Consider the following 21,736-nt stretch of genomic DNA (forward strand, 5'->3'; position numbering starts at 1 on the left):
GTGTATGGATGGCATTATATAAATAATGTGATACATTCAACCAAATTATTATTACATTTCTGCACCGCCCCATAGCCGAAGCTCTCTGGGCGGTTTACAGAGATTAAAACATTTAAGGCCACAATCCTATGCATGTTTAGACGGCAAAACAGTCGTACAATTCCCAGCATGCCCCAGCCAGTATGGACAGGCTAGGCAAATGCTGGGAATTGTAGGACTCTTTTCTGTCTAAACAGGCACAGATAGGATTGTGCTCTAGAATACAATATGCAAAGTTATGTAAACAGGCAATAGACACAAAGACAACATGACTAAAAACAACTCTGAACAGCCAGTTGAAATACTCCTCCCTTCACGAGTATTTGACATGGGGACACCAAGTAGTTTATTGTATGTATAAATGCAGCAACGTGCTGCAGAGCAGAGTGCTTCTGCTCAGGGTTCCAGCCAGCTGTGGGTCCTTTTCCGGAATACTCCATTCCACTATGGCACCCATTTTTTCATGCCTCCCGCCCCCCTCAAAACGCCCCCCCGGGTCAGACTATTCTGTAGCCGCTGCACACGCTCGGTCCTCCCTGGACTGTTTTGGGGGTTCCCTCCCGCTTAGGGGTCCCCCCCTAAATATGCTCTGTACTTCTGCAAACCTTGGGCTTACCCCAAACCTGCCGATACCTCCTTTTTGGAGGTAAAAAGTGCTGTTGGGTGCTGGGCTTCACCTCGTTGTGCTGTTTTAGCTACATAAAGAACGGCACTCACAACCTGAACATCAGAAATGGAAGAAACGAGAAGACCCATCATCCCGAAACCACGTAAAATAGGGAGAGAATTAAGGGCTACTGGGAGGAACCCTATTTTGGGGGATAGGATTCAGCACCCCGGATAGCTCCTTTAGAGTTCTGGCTGGTTCTGACTGAACCCAGAATGGATTCGCAGCCCCAGTGAAATCGGGGCCACCAGCCTCCACTGCCACAAATCCTTTTAGGCTGCGGCTGCAATCCTGCACACGCTTACCTGGGAGTAAATCCCGCTGAACTCAGCGGGGCTTGCTGAGCCCTGTGTAGGATTGCGCTGTGAGAGCCACAAAGGATCGGCCAGGAAGACCTTTGGCTAGAGAGATTCCTAGACAGGAACCAACGTGTTTATCATTTATTTATTTATTTTTTAGTAGACAGCGGACCAGGATGTGAACTGCGGAATCCTCTTCCTCGTCTGGCCCCTCCCCCGGAAACTGCTTTTAAAAAAATGCATAGGGAATTGGAGAGAGAAAGAGAGAGAGAGGGTGGGGAAAAGATTGTCCAAGTAGTGGCTCTCTGGTCTATATTGAGGAAGAAGCTGGAGAGATCTGGGTGAGTTTGAGAGGGCTGTGTGTGTGTGGATGCGATGAGAAATGTTGCTTTTCCAGGCGGGAAAGAAGAAGGCAAGGAGATGAGAAGCCAGGAAGAGGCGCTTGCAAGGCAGAGAAACAGCCCGCCTGTGCGAGAAGGAGAGAAAGTTTGCTTCCCTTAAGGTGCAATCCTACGCATGGTTAGACAGAAAAAAGGTCCTACAATTCCCAGCATTCCCCAGCCAGCAGAGCTGGCTGGGGAATGCTGAGAGTTGTAGGACCTTTTTTCTGTCTAACCATGCGTAGGATTGCGCCCTTAATCTGCTCCAAATGAATAGGAAGTTGGGGGGAAATCCTGACAGCATCTTCTAAACCAGGCTTCCCCAAACTGGGCCCCTCCAGAGGTTTTCTGCTGCAACTCCCATCATCCTTGACCATTGCCCATAGTGGCTGGGGGCTGATGGGACGACTCACCCCATTTGTAGGGTCCCATGTTGGCGAAGGCTCTTCTAACATTTGTAGGGAATCCTGTAAACAGAGGGAGATCCCTGTAGTGCAGCCGGTGTGCCTCTACGGTTATTTAATAGGCCCACATGGACGACTTGCTCGCACTGAAAGACGTTTCTCAGTGATGTACAAAAATGCAGCGTAAGATCATCATTAAAATAGTGTATTTTATTATTGTGTACAGAAGACAGGATGATCTTCCTGGGAACGCTGGTTGGAAGAAGTATGTAAACATTTGGGAGTCAGAAATCCTTGCTGATCGACTGCAAGTCATCCAGAGATCTACAGGTAGTTCCAGATATACTTTCTGTTCAGCCTGTGCTGAACCCCTAGTACAGTGGGGGATTGCATCCATCTTAAATAGTAGAAGGTGTGAAAACACTATTAAAATGTAGAGATGGATCCTGAGAGCAATAGCTTTTGCTAGAGGTACTGAAGCAGAATATGGAAGGCCTGCTGTCAGGCATGCTGCAGCTCAGGGGTCTCCAACCTTTTTGGGCCTGTGGGCACATTTGGGAATTTGAGAAACTGCTGTGGGCACCACCATAAAATGGCTTCCATGAAGGATGTGGCTAGGAACATAATGGCTGCCGTTGGGGCCTGGCTAGCCAAAGGTGAGCTAAAGAGGCGGTGGCGGAAGCAAAGGACTAGAAGGGAGAGAAAGAGCAAGGCTAGAGACTGGGAGGGGGGAGAAACAGCAAGGTAAAGAAGTGGGGAGTGAAATATCTGAGCTAGAGGCTGAGAAAAGGTGATTGGACAAATTCACAGAGGGTAAGGCTATCTATGGCTGCTAGTCCTGATGGCTCTATGCTGCCTCCAGTATCAGAGGTGGTATGCCTACATACACCAGTTGCTGGGGAACATGGGTGGGAGGGTGCTGTTGCATTCATGTCCTGCTTGTGGGTTTCCTGTGAGCAGCTGGTTGGTCACTGTGTAAAAGGAATGCTGGACCAGAGTTAAAGAGGTGGCACGGGGGGAGAAAGAGCAAGGCTAGAAGCTGGGAGGGAGGGGGAAATAGCGAGGCAAAGGAGGAGAGGGGAGAGAAAGAGCAAGACTAGAGGGTAGAAAGGGAGAGAAATAAAACTGGTCTAACTTCATATTTGACTAAGTTTTTTGAAGGGGACAGTGAGTGGAGAGCTTCGTGGGCACTGCTGGAGGTCCCTGTGGGTACCATGTTGAGGCCCCTGCTGTACTTGCATCTTGCGCCACTAGATCCTGCACTGAGTAGGGGGTTGGCCTAGGTGACCTCCAGGTACCCTCTGACTGTAGAACTCTGCGTTTCTATGGTGAGGCAGTCAGCCTGTGGTTCCCTTTCTGGCTGTGGCTTTATTTTATTTTCTGGCCTATTGGTTGTCCACTTCCATCCTTCCTCTGAAGAGTGAGAGGAGGGGGAAATTCTTGCAGCACTTACTAAGAAGGGGGTGGGTAACCTGCCGCCCTATGGCCCCATGTGGCCTTCATTTCAAAAGTTCCCTCCAAGTGATCAGGTCAGAGCTCTGGCAAGATTGATTCATGTCTTCCTTGGCAGCCTGCAGGGTGAAGAGGGAGGGAGGGAAGAATGGAAGGAAGGAAGGAAGGAAGGAAGGAAGGAAGGAAGGAAGGAAGGGTAGCCTTGTCTACTGCTGGCATATGGCCCCCCTCAGATCACCCCCAAGATTTTGAGAAGCTGCATCAACAGCAGGCATCTACACAAGCAGTGAGGGTTGTGGGAGGGAGAGAGATTCACAGGATTAATAAGCAGTTTGCATGTACTCCTGGATTCAGCCCTGAACCTGGATGCCCAGGTTCCAGTGGTGGCCAGGAGTGTTTGCACAGCTGAGGTTAGTGCGCCAGCTGTTGCCATTCCTAGAGATGTCTGATCTGGCCACAGTGATGCATGCTTTAGTTACATAATGTTTGAACTACTGTAACGGGCTGTTTGTGGGGCTGCCCTTGGAAACTGTTCAGAAACTTCAGCTGGTGCAGAATGTTGCGGTCAGACTGTTGACCAAGGTCAGTTATAGGGAGCACATGACTGTCTTGTTACAAGGGCTTCACTGGCTGTTTCAGGGCACAATTCAAGCTGCTGCTTATGCCCAATAAAGCCCTATACAGCTTGGGACCAGGCTCCCTGAAAGACTGCCTTGTCCCATACTAGCCTGCCCAGGTTTTAAGATCTTCAGGGAAGGGCGTTCTCTCGGTCTTGTCGCCGTTGGAGGCACGTTTGGTGGGAACGTGAGAGGTGGCTGCTCCCAAGCTCTGGAACTCCCTGCTGAGTGAATCTAGGTTGGCCCCATCTCTGCTGTCCTTCTACCTGCTGCCGAAGCTGTTTTGATTCAAGCACGTAAGCTTGTTTGTTGGGTTGGATGCTGTTTTCATTTCTTTTATGGCTGTGTCTTTTAATGAATTTGTTTTTTGTGATTTTAGTTCTACTGAAGTTTTTATTTTAAATTTTGGTTCTTACCAAAATTAGTTGCCTTTGGTGGAAAGATAGGGTGGAAATCAAATAATAAATATTAAATTGCAAACATTCCCAAGGAATATTTCTGGTAGTGGGGAAGAGAGAGAAAGCAGGGGGAACCGCTTGCTATTTAGAAGGCCATGTTTGGGGAAGCAGGAGAGGTATTCAGAGCATCAAGGGGGACTAGAATCTTGTTTTAAACTACTTTTCTATTTTTTTCTCATTAACTACGTGTTTTAAATGCAAATCCTACACCCCACCCCCTGCCCACATTAACAGAAGCATAGTGTCCAGTTCATGAAAAGTAATAGTTCCACTCGAGTCTGTGCTGGTCAGGCTAAATCTGGGGTATTGTGTCCAATTTCTTTATTTTATTTATTTAAAAAAATTCTTGGCCACCTTTCAGGGCAGAAGCCCTCCCAAGGCTTCTCAGAGCAAGAAAATACATACAAATAGTTGAAATATTAAAAGCAATAAAAACATAATAAAATTGCAATAAAACAACAATAAACGCTGACAATAAAAAAGCAACAACAGCAGTAACAGCAACAACAGCAGTCATATCAAGAGAAGGCCATGGTAAAGTAATATGTTTTCAAGACCTTCTTAAAAGCCTGCAATGATGGAGCATGGCGCACCTCTGATGGCAGCTTGTTCCAAAGGTGTGGGGCCACTGCAGAGAAGGCCCTCTCATTGTGTTCAACCACCTGACTGCTCTTATGGTTGGGCAAATGAGAAGGGCCTCTTTTTCTGATCTTAAAGTGCGGGCAGGCTAATATGGGCAGAGGCAGTCCTTCAGGTAACTTGGTCCCAAACGGTTTAAGGCTTTAAAGGTCAAAACCAGCACTTTAAATTAAATTATTTATCACATTTCTAATCTGCCCAATAACTAATGTTTTCTGGGCAGATTATAAACAGTTAAAAAATTAAAATGCCATATAAGAGTTAAAAATATAAAATACAATATGAATGTTTAAAAGAATAAAATACAATATAATGCAAAACAATGAACAGCACAGGAATCAGTAAAACAGCCATAATAACCTAGAACTAGGTCTTTAAAATGCCTGGGAGAAAAGAAAGGTCTTTGCCTGGTGCCAAAAATATAACAGCGTAGGTGCCAGGCGAACCTTTGGGGAGTTTATTCCATAAGTGCAGTGCCACCACCGAGAAGGCCCTCTCTCTTTTAGCCACCTGCCTAGCTTCCTATGGTGAGGGCACCCAGAGGAGGGCCTCTGGAAATGACCTAAGGGTCCGAGCAGGTACATGCGGGAGGAGACGTTCCTTTAGATATTCTGGTCCCGGGTGCTGGGCTTCATGTTTAAAGAAGGATATTGACAAATTAGAGTGTGTCCAGATAAGAGGGAACCAGATGGTAGGAGAAGCCTTCCTCCAAGGGCCTCCTCCGAGGGAGATTCAGAGGATGACAACAGGGGAGAAGGCCTTGGTGGTGGTGGCCCCCTGACCATGAAACACTCTCCCTAGTGAGGTCTGCCTGAGGCCAGCATATAAGATTCTTAACAGGTCCTAGGATTTTTATTGTCGATTGTGTAAAATTATTTTCTATTTTTGTATGTAAATAGTTTATTATGTTACTGTATTGCATTTTTAGGGTTTTAATCTTTGTCAACCGCCCAGAGAGCTTTGGCTTTGTTAGAAATGGGCAACAACGCGTGTTAGTTAATTATTTGGGCCAGTGGGAGGTGATAGTTGTGATACTCTTTCTGTCCTTGCTGAATAATCCTCTCTCCGGTAAATAAGGGGTTAACTTGCTTAACTTGTCTTTTAATTGCCCTTTTTCTGGGCCTCCTCCTTTTTTTCTCCTCCATCTGCAATGAGGTGTTGTTTTATTTTCTTGGCAGCTGAGAAGACTATGTATGTTCCTTTTTTACTTTGAATAAAGTTTTTTATCCTCCTTTTTCACCTTGACTAGAAGTCTCAACAGACTGTTTATTGCAACTGCCATCTGCAGATTTATCCAACGACTTCCCAATATTCCCACAGGCTATTGGCTGGTATAGAAACGTAGTAAGTGAATGAATGAGATCTGGAAGCCAAGTCCTACGAGGAATGGTTGAAGCATTTTTCTAGAGAACATTTCTAGAAACGTTTCTAGGAGGTTTCTCCAGAAACGTTTCTAGAAGGTTTCTCCAGAAACGTTTTCTTGCGTGTTTTTCCCCCCTACAGACATTTCTTGAGGGTTTTTCCAGAAACGTTTCTAGAAGGTTTTTCTAGAGACAAATGATGACAACGATATCATATGATCTGGACTCATGAGCCTTTTCTGTTGTTTCTCTCTGGCAGAAGCTCAGCACGACGACTTGGGTCACTCCAGTCGATTCTAGAATTTTCAGCAGCGCGACGCTGTTGTTGTGAGGTTGCCTGAGGAATGAAGAAGGCGGAACAAGGTCCTGCCGGCCATCTACCCGGGGAGCTATCGCAGGGAACAAGAAAAGACCTTCCCGTCCTCCAGGCTCGGACGGTCGGGGAATTCCTGCAAATGAGACCAGGGGAAGAGGTTAAGCAGGAACCGGATGAGGGTTCCCTGCAGCAGTGGGAAGCCCAGTGGCAGGAGTTCCTGAAGACGGTGGAATCCCCTCACTCAGGCTGGGGCAGTCCTAGGTTGCCGGAGGAGCCGTGGGAGGACGCGAAAGCCTTCCTGGCCTCCTTCGAGCAAGTGGCCGAGGCCTGCCGGTGGCCCAGGGAAGAATGGGTAGGCCGACTCCTGCCGGCTTTGAGCGGAGAGGCCGAGCAGGCCTTTCTCGGCTTGGAGGTCAAAAACAGAGAGGATTATGGGAGTGTGAGGGCGGCCATCTTGCGAGGGGACGCCTTGAGACGGGAGGAGCAGCGCCAGCGCTTCCGGCGTTTCCGCTACCAGGAGGCCGAGGGGCCGAGAGGGGCTTACAGCCGGCTCCAAGAACTTTGCCGACGATGGCTGAAGGCCGAGATGTACACCAAGGAGCAGATCCTGGAGCTGCTGGTTCTCGAGCAGTGGCTGACCATCCTGCCGCCGGAGATCCAGAGGTGGGTCCGGGAAGGCGGCCCAGAGACCTGCTCCCAGGCGGTGGCCCTGGCCGAGGACTTCCTTTTGAGGCAGCAAGATGCCAAGAGGCAGGAAAACCAGGTGAAAATATTGGGCTGTGTTGTTCCTGCGGGCGGCTCTCTGCCTGTCAAATTTCTCCCGTGTTGTGATCCCAGTCCTATGGGTGGTACTTAAAAGCGTGGCACAGCGATACTGTTAGGTAATCGTAGACTCTGAGCCCGTGGTGCTGCAGGGGGGCAAGGGGGGTGTTCTTTAGATGGTGAGCCAACGCCCAGGCCGCCCCACATCTCTGCTGCTACTGCACACCAGCATGGGTATCCCCAGAGATGTAAAATTTCCGGAAATTTTGAAGCTATGGAAAAAAGCTGTAATATATATATATATATATATATATATATATTTATTTATTTATTTATTTATTATAATTCTTATTCTTATTATTAAATTTATTAATCGCCCATCTGGCTGTTCACCCAGCCACTCTGGGCGATGTACAACATACAATAAAACAGTTTAAAACAATAAAATTCTACAATAAAAACATTTTCTAAAATACCCTAACCCACCCCAAATGCCTGCCTGAACAACCACATTTTTAATGCACGACGGAAGCTCATTAAAGAGGGGGCATGACGGAGTTCACTAGGGAGGGAGTTCCACCGAGTGGAGGCCACCACAGAAAAGGCCCTCTCCCTCGTCCCCACCAGTCTAGCTGTCCTGGCTGATGGGACAGAGAGAAGGCCATCCGAGGCTGATCTTGTTAAGCGGCCTGTCTGGTGCTGCTGGAGGCACTCCTTAAGATAGGCTGGGCCGGAACCATATAGGGTTTTAAAGGTCAAAACCAACACCTTGAATTTGGCCCGGAAAACAACTGGTAACCAGTGCAACTCCTTCAGCACTGGAGTGATGTGATCTCGCCGGCGGCTGCCTTTAATCAGGCGAGCCGCCGTGTTCTGTACCAGCTGCAGTTTCCGAACCGTCTTCAAGGGTAACCCCACGTAGAGTGCATTACAGTAGTCTAAACGAGAGGAGACCAGGGCATGTACTACCGATGGGAGCAGATGGTCGGGAAGGAAGGGGTGCAGCCGCCGTATCAGATGGAGTTGATACAGCACTGTCCGGCTCACAGCTGACACCTGAGCCTCCATGGACAGCTGGGAGTCGAAAATGACCCCCAGGCTGCGGACCTGGTCCTTCAAGGGTAGCCGTACCCCATTCAACACCAGGTCAACATCCCCCAGCCTCCTCTTGTCTCCCACCAAAAGTACCTCGGTCTTGTCAGGGTTCAGCTTCAGCTTATTCCTCCCCATCCAGCCACTCACCGTCTCCAGACATTTGGACAGGGATTCTACGGCCAACCTTGGTGAAGATTTGAATGAGAGGTAGAGCTGCGTGTCATCCGCATATTGATGACACCGCACCCCAAACCTCCTGATGATAGCCCCCAGCGGCTTCACATAGATGTTAAATAGCATCGGGGAGAGGATGGAACCCTGTGGCACCCCACAAGTAAGTGGCCACGGGTCCGAAACCTCCTCTCCCAGTGCTGCCCTCTGGTACCTGCCGGAGAGGAAGGACCGGAACCACCGCAATATGGTGTCTCCAATGCCCAATCCCTCCAGGCGGTCCAGGCGGATACCATGGTCAACGGTATCAAAAGCCGCTGAGAGGTCGAGGAGAACAAGGAAGGAGCATTCACCCCTATCCAGAGCCGTCCTCATATCATCTACCAAGGCGACCAAGGCCGTTTCTGTCCCATGCCCAAGCCTGAAGCCTGACTGAAATGGGTCTAGATAATCAGTTTCTTCCAAGTGTGCCTTTAATTGCACCGCCACCACCTGCTCAATCACCTTGCCCAAAAATGGCAGATTTGAGACTGGGCGAAAGTTGTTCAAAACTTGAGGATCCAAGGAGGGCTTCTTTAAGAGCGGTCTTATCACTGCCTCCTTGAGGGCTGATGGCATCACTCCCTCCTCAAGGGAGGCGTTCACCACCGCCCTGATCCCCTCACCCAGTCTCTCTCTGCAGCCCATAATGGGCAAGGATCAAGTAAGCAGGTGGTCGGCCTTACAGATGAAAGCACCTTGTCCACTTCATCAGGAGGAAGAAGCTGGAACCGATCCCACAAAACCGGTTTGCCACAGGCCGCCTCTTGCTCACTAACTGTATCCACAGTGTGCAGAGTAACACACCTAATCTGATCAATTTTATGGGCAAAGTGCCTTGCCAAGGCCTCACAGGAGGCCTTAGAATGCTCCAGTGGTTCTGGAGCCACAGGACCGACCAGGCTCCGGACCACTTGGAACAGCCTCCTGGGACAGCACTCTGCAGACGCGATAGAGGCAGCATAATATTCCTTTTTTGCTGCCTTCACCGCCACTTGATAGGCTGAAAATACAGCTCTAGCCCGTGTCTGATCGTCTTTGGAGCGAGACTTCCACCACCGGCGCTCTAGCCGTCTCACCTCCTGTTTCAGAGCTCGTAACCGCGGATTGAACCATGGTGCAGTCCGAGCCCTGTTCAGGGGGAGAGGGCATTTCGGAGCCACCCGATCTATTGCCCCAGTGATTGCGGCATTCCACCCACCCACCAGGGTCTCGACCGAGTGGCCGTTGGCGTGCCCCAGAGAATCCCCAAGCGCGTTCAGGAATCCATTTGGATCCATAAGATGCCTGGGGCGGACCATTTTAATGGGTCCTCCACCCCTGCGGAGGGGTGGTGGAACCGAGAAGTCCAACGTCACCAGATAGTGATCTGACCATGACAAGGGGGTGGTGGATATACCCCCGACTTCCAGATCACTCCCCACTTCTCCAGAAACAAACACAAGGTCTAGTGCATGACCGGCTACATGGGTGGGCCCAGTTAGAATATGGTGCAGCTCCCAGGAGGCCATGGCCTCCATGAAGTCCCGAGGTGCTCCTGTGAGGATGGCCTCCGAATGTACGTTGAAGTCCCCCAACACCAATAAGTTAGGGGACTGTACACGCACATCAGAGACCACCTCAAGCACCTCGGCCAGGGAGTCAGTCGTGCAGCGGGGTGGACGGTACATGAGCAGAATCCCTAGGAAATTTATATATATGGAAGTATATATATAAATTTCCATATATATGTATGTATGTATGTATGTATGTGGAAATTTGTGGGGAAATTGCACAATAAGCAATACTTTGTTTTGGAATGAAAATAAGGAATGGAATGGAAGGAACAACTATGCTGGAAATCTGACAGAGACGATTAAAAATACATTTTCTCCATGGCATCGTTATTTCCAGACGTTTTACATCTCTAGTCTTTCTATAAAAGCGTTCTTATTACATAGCTTTTAGAAATCATTTTGGGGGGCGGGGGGTAAAGGCTGGGCAACAACATATAAACACCCTGTCTTAAATTCTAAGAATTTCATAATCTAAAGCTGTTCAGTCTTTCCAATTTTTCGGGGAAAAAACAAAAATAGTCCTTGGGGAAAAAATGGGGCGAAAATGTTTCCCCCCTGAATGTTTACATTTGTTTTCCACCGGCCTTCACATCCCTAGGTATCCCCCGCTGTTATCTCCAATCCCAGATCACAGAAAGCAGCCGGTGGATGCCCGCTGAGGAGATTTTGGGAGGGAGGGGCTTGGTGCTTAAGCCCCGCCTCCTGGAGGAATCCCAAAAGGCTGCAGATTGGGGTGTCCTGCGTGCCGGATTAAGATGGAGGCTCTGCACCCCTGTGGTAAAGTGTATTCTGGGGTCTCCAGTGTGGTTCCTGTGGGCACCAGTGAACCCACAGACACCTCTTTTTATGCCCACCATGCTTCATGCCCCTCCTGGTTTTTATTTGATATAAGGTTTATAGAAACTGGGAGGTCAGCATGCCGCCTGCCAGCATCATCTTTATTTGGGTTCAAAAGAGTAGTTTTGTGTTTTAGAGCTCGCATTTCATGTCAATGATTACCTTTCTGTACCACCCATTAGCCAAAGCTCTCTGGGCAGTTTACAGAGATTAAAAACCTTAAAAATACAGTATTATGTATGATATTTAAAAAGTTTAGCTACAAACATATAAACAGAGCAGACACATATCCAAACAATATCCCATGACCTGGAAGGTCTTAGCCTGGGGCCGAAAAGATAACAATGTTGGCACCAGGTGGGCCTCGCTGGGGAGTTCATTCCAGGATTGGGGGGCTGCCACCGAGAAGGCCCTCTCCCTTGTTGCCACCTTCTGAGCCTCCCTCGGAGGAGGCAGCTGGAGGAGGGCCTTAGATGATGAGTGTAGTCCACCTCACAGTCTACCTCAGCCTTGGACAAATTAGGTTCTTGGGCAAATTACTCTTCTTTAGTCTAATCAGTTTACCTTCTGGGAAATGAGTGTTCTGTGCCCACCATGGCAGCCATGTTGTTCGAGTTCCCATGCCACTCTCTAAAAATTCCAAATGTGCCCACTGACCCAGAAAGGTTGCAGACCCCTGACTTTAAAAGATGGTAAGTCAGTCCTGCAGCATTTGGGGACCTTCCCAATCATTCTGCTGAGCACCGCCCTGGATGTCTGTCCCAAAGTCCTGTCCTAATGGCACCATTGATCTGGTAGGCCTGACAAATATGCACTAAAAGCTTGGGAAGACTTAGGTCTTTTGATACTTTTAAATATCGAAGACATGGTCAAATGGTGCCGGATGGGGAAGAATTCCCTCAGAAAGGCTGGATTTATGGTTTGGGGGTGCTCCTCAACCCGTTGCTGCTCTCAGACGACTAGGAATGGATGCATCTCTGAAAACCAACACACACTTCTTGGTTACTTCCAGCACAATGCACTCTGCCTTGGAGGCCAGTTCAGAAACTCAGTTGGTCCGGAACAGGGCTCCACAACCATTTTGGAACTGTGGGCACATTCAGAATTTGAGAAACTGCTGAGGGCACCATCACAAAATGGTTTCCATAGAGGATGTGGCTAGTCACATAATGGCCATTGTGGGGGGCTGGCTAGTCAAAAGTAAGCTATAGTGGTTGCGGAGAAAGAAATAGTGAGGCTAGAGGCTGCGGGGGGAATAGCAAGGCAAAGGAGTAGAAGAGAGAAAGAGCAAAGCTAGAGGCTGGGAGGGAGGGGGAAATAGACAGGCAAAGGAGTAGAGGGGAGAGAAAGGGCAAGGCTAGAGGGTAGAAAGGGAGAGAAATAAGACTGCCCCAACATTTTTCAAGGTTCTTATTTTAAAACATTTTTTGAAGGGGGCAGGGACTGGAGAGCTTCGTGGGCACTGTTGGAGGTCCCTGTAGGTGCCATGGTGGCCATGGGCACCACGTTGTGGACCCCTGGTCCAGTATGCTGCTGACAGATTGCTTTTGGGAGCTGCCTATTTGGAGCATGCAGGTGGTGCCAGAGACAAAACATTGAATGTACCACTGTTGAACCCAGGTGATTCTGGTCTTTTCATCTGCGCTCCACCCTAGGAGAGTTTCAAAATGTTTCTATATTTTCCTTTGTTTCTTCCCCACTGCCAATAAGTGGTAAAGAGCCTGCCAAGTGCAGGCTAGGGAACAAGGTCAGCCCCTTCTCTTTAGCTCTCCCTTGAAAGAATCCCCCTCTGCTATTGCAGGCCCCATCGGAGGAGGCTGTGAGTTCCTCCAACGCAGGCCAGGCTCCACCTGACGTCCAGCGGAGGCAGCTGTGCCTGGAGACCAAGCAGGAAAAGGACGACAGGGAGGCCATGGTGTTGGGTATGAAGAGACGTCTCTTTTGTCCTTGGGTTCTGAGGTTCTCTGATGGCGGCTTCTCCTTCTCCCTTCTAGAGGGCGTTCAAGGGCTGTTCTCCCTTAGAATCACCAGAACCTTTGATGATCTAAGCGAAGGCATGGGTGGGGAATTTCTGGGCCACGGAGTCTCCCCCTCCTTAGTCATTTTTTCTCTGGTTGGCCAAGTCAGGATGATGAAACAGAGTGAAAAAAGAGACAGGTTATACCGGGTCCCCAACAGGGCACCCATGGGACTAACGGCACTGCAGGGCCTCTCAATGACACCCGTAAAGGGGTCCCCAATGTGGCACCCGTGAGCACCTGTAAAGTTTTTTTTTTAAACTTTTTTTAACTTTACATACATGGATTTGTATATATCCATAGCAATGAATACATATGAAATGCCTATATATGAAGATACAACTTCCTAGCAATTATACATAGCCTTGCTATTTCTCTCCACCCAGTCTTCTTCCTTGCTATTTCTCTCTCTTCCCCGTCCCTAGCCTTCTTCTTTCTATCCCGCCTTGCTCTTTCTCTCCCACTTACCCCTTGCTGGTTCTCTCCACTCCCAGCCCCTAGCCTCGCTCACTCTCCCCCCACCACTTTGCCTCACTGTTTCTCCCCCTCCCAAGCTTCTAGCCTTGCTCTTTCTCATCCCTCTACCCCTTTGCTATTGCCCCCGTCCCTCCCAGCCTCTAGCCTCGCCATTTCTCTCCCCCTCTTTTGACTAGCCAAACCCCCACGGCAGCCCACAGCGAGTTCTCAAATTCCCAAATGTGCCCATGGGTCCAAAAAGCTCGGGAACCCCTAGGTTGTAAGAACAGCCATGCCAGGATAGGCCAAAGGCCTGTTTCTAGGCCAGCATTCTGTTCCTACAGTGGCCAACCAGATGCCTCAATGGGAAGCCCACAAGCAGGACACGAGGGCAACAGCGCCCTCCCACTATTGTTCCCCAGCAATAGGTGCTCAGACACATACTGCCTCCAATACTGGAGGTCATCTACAACTATCATGCCCAGTGCTGTAAGCAGCCAGGCCTCACAGGGACGTGTGGGCCTCACAGGCCCACACGTTCTTCTTAGCAGGCACACAAATGTCATCTGTCCCCCCGCCTCCAGAATTCCTTGCTCCCCTTGAGCTTAGCTGTGATCCTCAGAATAGCTGGGGGGAAATTAATTTTCCCAGCCACAATATATTCCTCCTTGTTGTAACGTGAAGTATTTTGAGGTGGCTTGGCCTTGAATGGGCAGTTGAGACCGATTAGCTTTACCAAACATCTGCTCCTGGTAGAGATGGAAATTCCTAGAACTTGTCTGTTGATCTGGATCAACACAGCTGCCTGCAAGTTTTGGACTCTCCTTGGGGGCCTGGCTATCAGGACTGTCACGATGAGAACTTGTACTGCAAAATGGACCACTACACCTCTGATTGTGACTAGCAGCCGTTGATGGCCATATCCTCCATGAACTTGTCTAATCTCCCTTCAAAGCCATCACTACATCTCATGAAGCAAATTCCATAGTTTAACTTTGCGCTGTGTGAAGAAGTCCTTCCTTTTGTCTGTCCTGAATCTCCCACCAGTCAGCTTCATGGGGTGAGCCCAGGTCCTCCTGGGACAGAGCAAGAGGCAGGTAAACAGGCATGCTCCAGGGAGCTCTTGTCAGTGGGCCTCTGCTGGGGTGTGGTCCCTTGGCAGGTGCCCAACCATGCCTACTCTTGAAGCCAGCCCTGGTTAAAGCGCACACATGTTTAGGAAGATCTAACACTTCTAAGTATTTCTTCTTGGGTTCTTACTGGGGTTCTGTTTTTAATTCCAACAGCTGATGAGTGGAAAAGTGAGCAAGAGGAACTCTGTGGAGATTTGTCAGAAAAAGATGAACATGAAGAGTTGAAAATTTGGAGTCAGAATGGACCAGCGAGCCAAGAGGGAAACCACATGGAGGAGAGGAGGGACAAATCCATCCTTGGTCAGGTTGGAGACTTCCATGTGATCTCAGTCCAGCAAGAAAACCAGAAAGAAAAGAGAAAGGACACAAGTCTCAGTGACCATTGGGGGATTAACAGCGAGGAGGAATCAAATCAAAGCTTGATTTTTCGAAAGAGCTTCAGCGAGAGTGGAAACCTGACTGAATGTGACATGCTCCAGGAAGGGGAGAGCTCATACATATACCTGGAGTGTGGGCAGAGCTTCCCCCATAGCACAACTCTTCAATCACATGAAACGATCCGGGCAGGTGATGTGCGATATCAGCACTCAGACTCAAGCGAGAGCTTTTGTGATCGATCCAGTCTTACCAAACACCCGAGAGCGCCAAGAGGGGAGAAGCTGTATCAATGCCTGGAGTGCGGGAAATGCTTCGGCCGGAGCGCGCATCTCACTTCACATCAGATCATCCACACAGGGGAGAAGCCCTACCAGTGCTTGGAATGTGGGAAAAGCTTCGTCCAGAGTGCCCACCTTGCTTCGCATCAAATCATCCACACGGGGGAGAAGCCGTACCAGTGCTCCGAGTGCGGAAAGAGCTTCAACAAGAGCACAAACTTCCTCAGGCACCAGAAGATCCACAAAGGGGAGAAACCGCACCGTTGCGCAGACTGTAGCAAGAGCTTCTCCGACAAGCCAAGCCTTATCCAGCATCAGAGGGTTCACACAGGGGAGAAGCCGTATAAATGCTTGGAATGCGGGAAGAGCTTCAGTCACAGGGGAAGTCTTAGCGCGCACCAAAGGATGCACACAGGAGAGAGGCCCTATACTTGCTCCGACTGTAGCAAGAGCTTCCGTGATCAATCGAGTCTTATTAGGCATAAGAGAATCCACACGGGGGAGAAACCGTATACATGCTCCGAGTGCGGAAAGAGCTTCAGCCAGAGCACAAACCTGACTTTACATCAGAGAATCCATGCAGAGGGGAAACTTCCCCATGAGCCTACCCCGATACTTAACACAGGGGTGGCCATGTTGGTCTTTTCAGCCAACCCCACAAAAAGTCTGGTGGCATCTTAAGAACTCACTCACACCCTGTGGCATCCCTGTGAGATGTCATGGACTAGACATGCATACACATTTGTCAACAGACGGGGTTTTTACTTCAAGGCCCTCAGGCTCCTGAACCACAGAAGGTAGCTAAGAGAGAGAACATCTTTCCACTGGTCACTTCATCCTCTCTGGAACTCCCTGCCGAACGGTTTTTTGTTTTGCAATTCATTGGTGGTTTCAGTTGTATGTTTGAGTGGGGTGGTCTGAATAGCGTCATTGTATTTTCATTATTTTATGTAAATAGTGTGTATAAAAAGTAATAAAACAGGATAAATATTTGGAGTGTGGGGAAGGGCTCTGGACAAAGCACATTTCAAAAATTCTCATGAAAGAATCCACACAGGAGAAACAAGTGGGAGCTGCGACAAAGGTTGCAGCGTGGTTGCAAAGGTTGCAGCGTGGAGTGCTCCTGTTCAGGGTTCCAAGCAGCTAGCCATGCCCTTCTGTAGGAGACTCCATTTCATTCCCCCTCCCTCCGTTTTCCATTTTCTCCACTCCTACAGCCTTCTGTAGCCATTAAGCATGCTTAGTTCTCACTGAGCTGTTCTGGGTTTTCTCCTCCACCTCGGTAGGGTTTTTTCCCCTGAAAGGTTTTTTGTACTTCTGGAAACCTTGGGGTTCTGCCAAGCCTGCTGATACCTCCATCTTGTGTGTGGGTGGTGTCGTTTTGCTAGATAAGGATCCACACTCATAGAGTGAGTTCACTATCAGTAGCTAGGGTGAGATAAGAACATAAGAGCCCTGCTGAATCAGTCCAAGGGTCCATGTAATCCAGCATTCTGTTCACACAGTGGCCAACCAGCTATTCAGCGGGAACCCACAAGCAGGACAAGAGTGCAACAGCACCCTCCTGCCCATGTTCCCCAGCAACTGGTGTACGGAGGCATACTGCCTCTGATACTGGAGGTGGCATACAGCCAGCAAGACTAGAAGCCATTGATAGCCTTCTCCTCCAGGAATTTGTCTAACCCCCTTTTAAAGCCTCCCAAATTAGTGGCCATTACTACATCATGTGGCAGTGAATTCCATAGTTTAACTCTGTGCTGCATGAAGGAGTCCTTCCTTTTATCTGTCCTGAATCTCCCACCAATCAGCTTCATGGGGTGACTCCTTTGGGTTCTAGTATTATGAGAGAGGGAGAAAAACATCTCCCTATCTACTTTCTCCACATCATGCATAATTTTGTACACCTCTATCATGTCCCCCCTTACTTGCCTTTTTCTAAGTGAAACAGTCCCAGACATTATAATCTTTCCTCATAGGGGAGTTACTCTACCCCCTTGGCCATTTTGGTTGCCTTTTTCTGCATCTTTTCCAGTGCTACAATATCCTTTTTGAGGGGCAGTGAACAGGTGCAGTATTTCAGGTGTGGTTGCAGATTTATTATATAGAATCATAGGGTTGGAAGGGGCCTGCAAGACCATCGAGTCCAACCCCCTGCTCAATGCAGGAAGCCTGATTCCCAGGCGGTCTCCCATCCAAGTACTAACCAGGGCTGACCCTGCTTAGCTTCCAAGATCAGCCGCATCCAGCCCTTTGCTCGTCTTGTATGAGGGCAGTTCGATATTGGGAGTTTTCTTCTGGATTCCTTTCCTAATGACCCCAAACATGGAATTATTTACAGCAGCTGCACACTGGGTTGATGTTTTCATTGAATTATCCACCATAATCCCAAGATTTCTTTCTTGGTCACTCACCACCAGCCCCATCAGCACATATGTGAAGTTAGAATTTTTTTACCCCAGTGTGCATCACTTTACACTTGCTCCCATTGAACCGCATTTGCCATTTTAATGGCACTGGGCATTCAGCAGCCCATTCCTTCAAACTGGAGAGTTCCTTTCGGAGCTTTAAGAACATAAGAGCTATGCTGGATTAGACCAAGGGTCTCTCTGGTCCAGCATTCTGTTCACACAGTGGCCAACCAGCTGCCTGTGGGAAACCCAGAAGCACGACATGAGTTCAATAGCACCCTCCCGCCCATGTTCCCCAGGAACTACCACCTCTAGTAGCCACTGATAGCGTTCTCCTCCATGAATTTGAATGATCCCCTTTTAAAGCCATCCATATTGGTGGCTATTGCCACATTTTGTGGCAGCAAATTCCATAGTCATTATGTGCTGTGTGAAGAAGTCTTTCCATTTATTTATTTATTACATTTATATCCCACCTTTTTTCCTCTTTAAGGAACCCAAGGCGGAACCCTCTTCCTCCTCCTCCTTCCTTCCTCCTCCTCCTCCTCTTTAAGGAACCCAAGGCGGAACCCTCTTCCTCCTCCTCTCCATTTTATCCTCACCACAACAACCCTGTGAGGTGGGTTGGGCTGAGAGTCTGCGACTGGCCCAAAGTCACGCAGTGAGCTTCCGTGGCCGAGTGGGGACTAGAACCCGGATCTCCCGGCTCCCAGTCCAGCACTCTCGCCCCTACACCACAGTGGCTCTCCTTGTCTGTCCTGAATCTCCCACCATTCAGCTTCATGGGATGACCCCTTTGGGTTCTAGTGTTATGAGATATGGAGAGTTCCTGGTCAGACTCTCCAATGGTTAAGGGTCTGACCACAAGACAGAAAAGAAGTTATCGGGTGCCTGAACAAAATATTTTAGAATATCTTATCTTAATGGGCAGAAGAAACTATTTCATTTAGGCACCCAAGAACTTCTTTTCTCCTCTGTTTTGTGATATATCGGTGCCTTCCCCTCTTGCTGTTTTTTAGAATCTAATCACTACAACACACTGTCTTCCTTCCACATCAGGAGAAGGATTCTGCCTCTCCCATCTCTGCTCAAATGCGTGATACGGGCTTCACTGTAACTTCTGCTAGGATGAGTTGCCAGTGGGGAGGGGGGTGGGCGTTGCAAATGCAAGGCAAAGAGAGAGAAAAGGTGGTCCCATGGAAACGCCAACCATCTCAAGTAGAGACAGTGCAAGTGAATATCTGTCCACTTCCCGCAGTCCTGAAATGAATCCCATGTGGAGCTAGGGATGCAGGAGAAATTCGCAAGGGATTCTAGTGAGTTCAGATTCCAGGCTGCACAGATTCCACAGACTTCCGGACCAGTTTTTTTAAATGTTGGGGGCGGATTTGTGCAAATTTGCACTTGTGCTAATGTGCATCCACGGAGTTGCGGGCCGGTTTTTTACTTTGGGGAGGGATTTGCGCTAATGTGCACTTGCGCTGATACACATCAGCACTGATGCACACTTGTGCAAGTGGAATGAAATTCTCATACATCCCCCAAATAAATCTGATTCTGGCAATGAGCGGACGACCGAACGAAAGACCGGACAATCTGCAAAACACAGATGGAACGGGGTTAAGAAAACCTGTACATCCCTACGTGGAGCCATCAGCAGGACGACAGCTGGCATGTCTAACCTGCCTAGCTGAGAGGAAAGCCTCCATGGCAAGAGTGGACGCTGCCATTGATGCTGGCTTCATGGTCTCACAGGGTTAAACTGACAGAGCTGAGTTTCCTAGACAGAAGGGAAAGAAGCCTGTCAAAACAGTGGAGGTTCTTTTTCCTATTAGGGGAAGGAGGGGTCTGGTTTTGAATTTCTCTCTGCAGCCCAAACAAAGGAGGTGGGAGGAGAAGGAGATCCGGGTGCATGGAGAGAGGTGAGGTGCATTTGCCACAAAAAAGGAGGGCAAATAGCAGGAGAAGCAGCAAACTGGAAGGGAGGAGAGAGACCCCCAGAGTCCCTCTGTCTCCCCAGCCCAGCTCTGGTCCCAGCAGGATCAGCTTAGATTTCTGTATTTCTATTTACATCCTGCCCTTCCTCCAAGGAGCACAAGGCACCCTACACACACCCATTTTATCCTCACAACAACCCTGTCAGGTAGGTTAGGCAGAGAGAGACAGAGAGAGACTAGCCCAAAGTCACCCAGCTCTTTTATGGCTGAATGGGGATCTGAACCCAAGGCATCCAGATCTTAGTCAAGCCCTCTTGCCACTACACCACACTGTCTCCTTTCCACAGCAGGGAAAGAAATCTCCCTCCCCTGTCTTGGCTTGGAGATGTCATATGGGAATCATGGCTGCTTCTTCTAGAGCAAAGGTGGAGGTGGGTGGCTTTGGAAAGGCTATGGGAGGAAAGAGGTGGTCCCATTGAGAGAATTGTTGTTGCTCAGTCATTCAGTCATGTCCAACTCTTCGTGACCCCATGGACCATAGCATGCCAGGCCTTCCTGTCCTCCGCTCTCTCCCGGAGTGTGCTCAGTTTCATATTCATTGCATCCGTGATGCTATCTAGCCATCTCACCCTCTGCCGTCCCCTTCTCCTTTTGCCTTCAATCTCTCCCAGCATCAGGGTCTTTTCCAGTGACTTTTCTCTTTGCGTTAGGTGGCCAAAATATTTGAGCTTCAGCTTCAGGATCTGTCCTTCCAATGAGCACTTAGAGTTGATTTCCTTTAGGATTGACTGATTTGACCTCCTTGCAGTCCAGGGGACTCGTAAGAGGCTGAGGGCCAAAACTGACAAGGCTTTAAATCTCTGTTCAGCAGCTATGCCTTTTCCTTTTTTTCATTTTGACTGTACAGTAGGTACGGGGTCCTCAATTCAGACTGGGATCCTAGCGTGGGGACATAGGGGGCTTTTAGATCCAGATTGGCCCATGACTAAAAATGAACAAAAGTTATAGATTTAATAGGATTGCACCCTTAATGTCTGTTTAGGTTCTATTTAGCGCCTGTGCATTCCTCAGGGTCCCCATGTGGAGTCATCGTCTGGACAAAAGCTGACACGTCTTAGCAACAGCTGGAAACCCACCTAGCTGAGACCTCCCATGTCCAGAGACAGGGGTAACCCTTGTTGGGAGGAGCTGAGGTGCATCACTTCACTTAGTCTGGAGTAGTTGCAGAGGCCTGATCTGGATCTTCAAAGCCCACCAAAGCCCGCCCCCTGGGTCCCAAACCGAATTGGGGCCCTGTACTTACTATAGAGTCATAATGGAGAAAAAAGGCATAGCTGCTAAACACCGATTTAAACCGCTGCTGATGGTGATTCAACTGCTGGGGATGAGAGACAGGAGGATTATATTGCACAAATTATTATTATTATTATTATTCCCTGCTCTTCCTCTAAAAGGAGCACAGTGTGGCTTACAATAATAATAAATCAAGTACCAATAAAACAATAAAATCCTTCTATCACAATAAAACCATTTAAAATATAACAATAATAATCTAAGCTAAAAACATGAAATCCACAGGTTACGAGACCTTTTGTAACATATCTTTTAAAGGACAAATTTATCCCCACCCCCTCTTTTTTCCCATCTTCACAAATCTCCCCTCTGCCTTCCTTTCGCTAGATCCAAACAAGGCTCCTTCCTGTTCCGTGCTGGCTGGAGTCTTGATCAGGAACATTCCTCCTAAGGGCTAGGAACATACCCTGCAATGCTTTGTTGTGGGTCCCCACTTGTTCCTTCTAATACCGAACGCAGGTGGTCCCGTGCCAATCAGATTGGCGGAGAAGTAGGACCACCCACAGATAGGAGAGTGGTTTCTGCATACTTGGGAAATGCCCTAAGTATGCAGAAGAAGATTATTTGGACATTAAAAGAGAAAAGGCACACAGCTGGGGGCCGGGCAGGGCAGGGCAGGGCAGGGCAGGGCAGGGCGGGGTGTTAAACAAAAGGCCTGACAAGGATTGAGCAGGCTGAGTGGC

At 48.8% G+C, this 21,736-nt stretch overlaps 1 protein-coding gene across 4 annotated transcripts; it reads left to right on the top strand.

Moving 5' to 3' along the window:
- The first annotated feature begins 1,230 nt into the window (after positions 1–1,230).
- Positions 1,231–16,500, top strand: LOC146356121 (uncharacterized). Of its 4 annotated transcripts, XM_084831536.1 has the most exons (5): positions 1,231–1,346; positions 2,016–2,119; positions 6,576–7,395; positions 12,894–13,014; positions 14,853–16,500. In XM_084831536.1, the coding sequence occupies exons 3-5, from the start codon at positions 6,661–6,663 to the stop codon at positions 16,034–16,036; spliced, it is 2,040 nt and encodes a 679-aa protein (XP_084687662.1). In that variant the 5' UTR covers positions 1,231–1,346; positions 2,016–2,119; positions 6,576–6,660; the 3' UTR covers positions 16,037–16,500. The 4 variants fall into 4 exon arrangements, with proteins under 4 accessions (XP_084687662.1, XP_084687663.1, XP_084687664.1 ...); XM_084831537.1 differs by lacking the exon at positions 2,016–2,119 and having other exon boundaries at positions 1,233–1,346; XM_084831538.1 differs by lacking the exon at positions 1,231–1,346 and having other exon boundaries at positions 1,794–2,119.
- The last annotated feature ends 5,236 nt before the right edge of the window (positions 16,501–21,736 follow it).

The sequence above is a fragment of the Heloderma suspectum genome, chromosome 2 (assembly GCF_057233095.1).
Source record: "Heloderma suspectum isolate Gila_16-S chromosome 2, 16-S_ref, whole genome shotgun sequence".
In the NCBI taxonomy this organism is placed as follows: Eukaryota; Metazoa; Chordata; class Lepidosauria; order Squamata; family Helodermatidae; genus Heloderma; species Heloderma suspectum.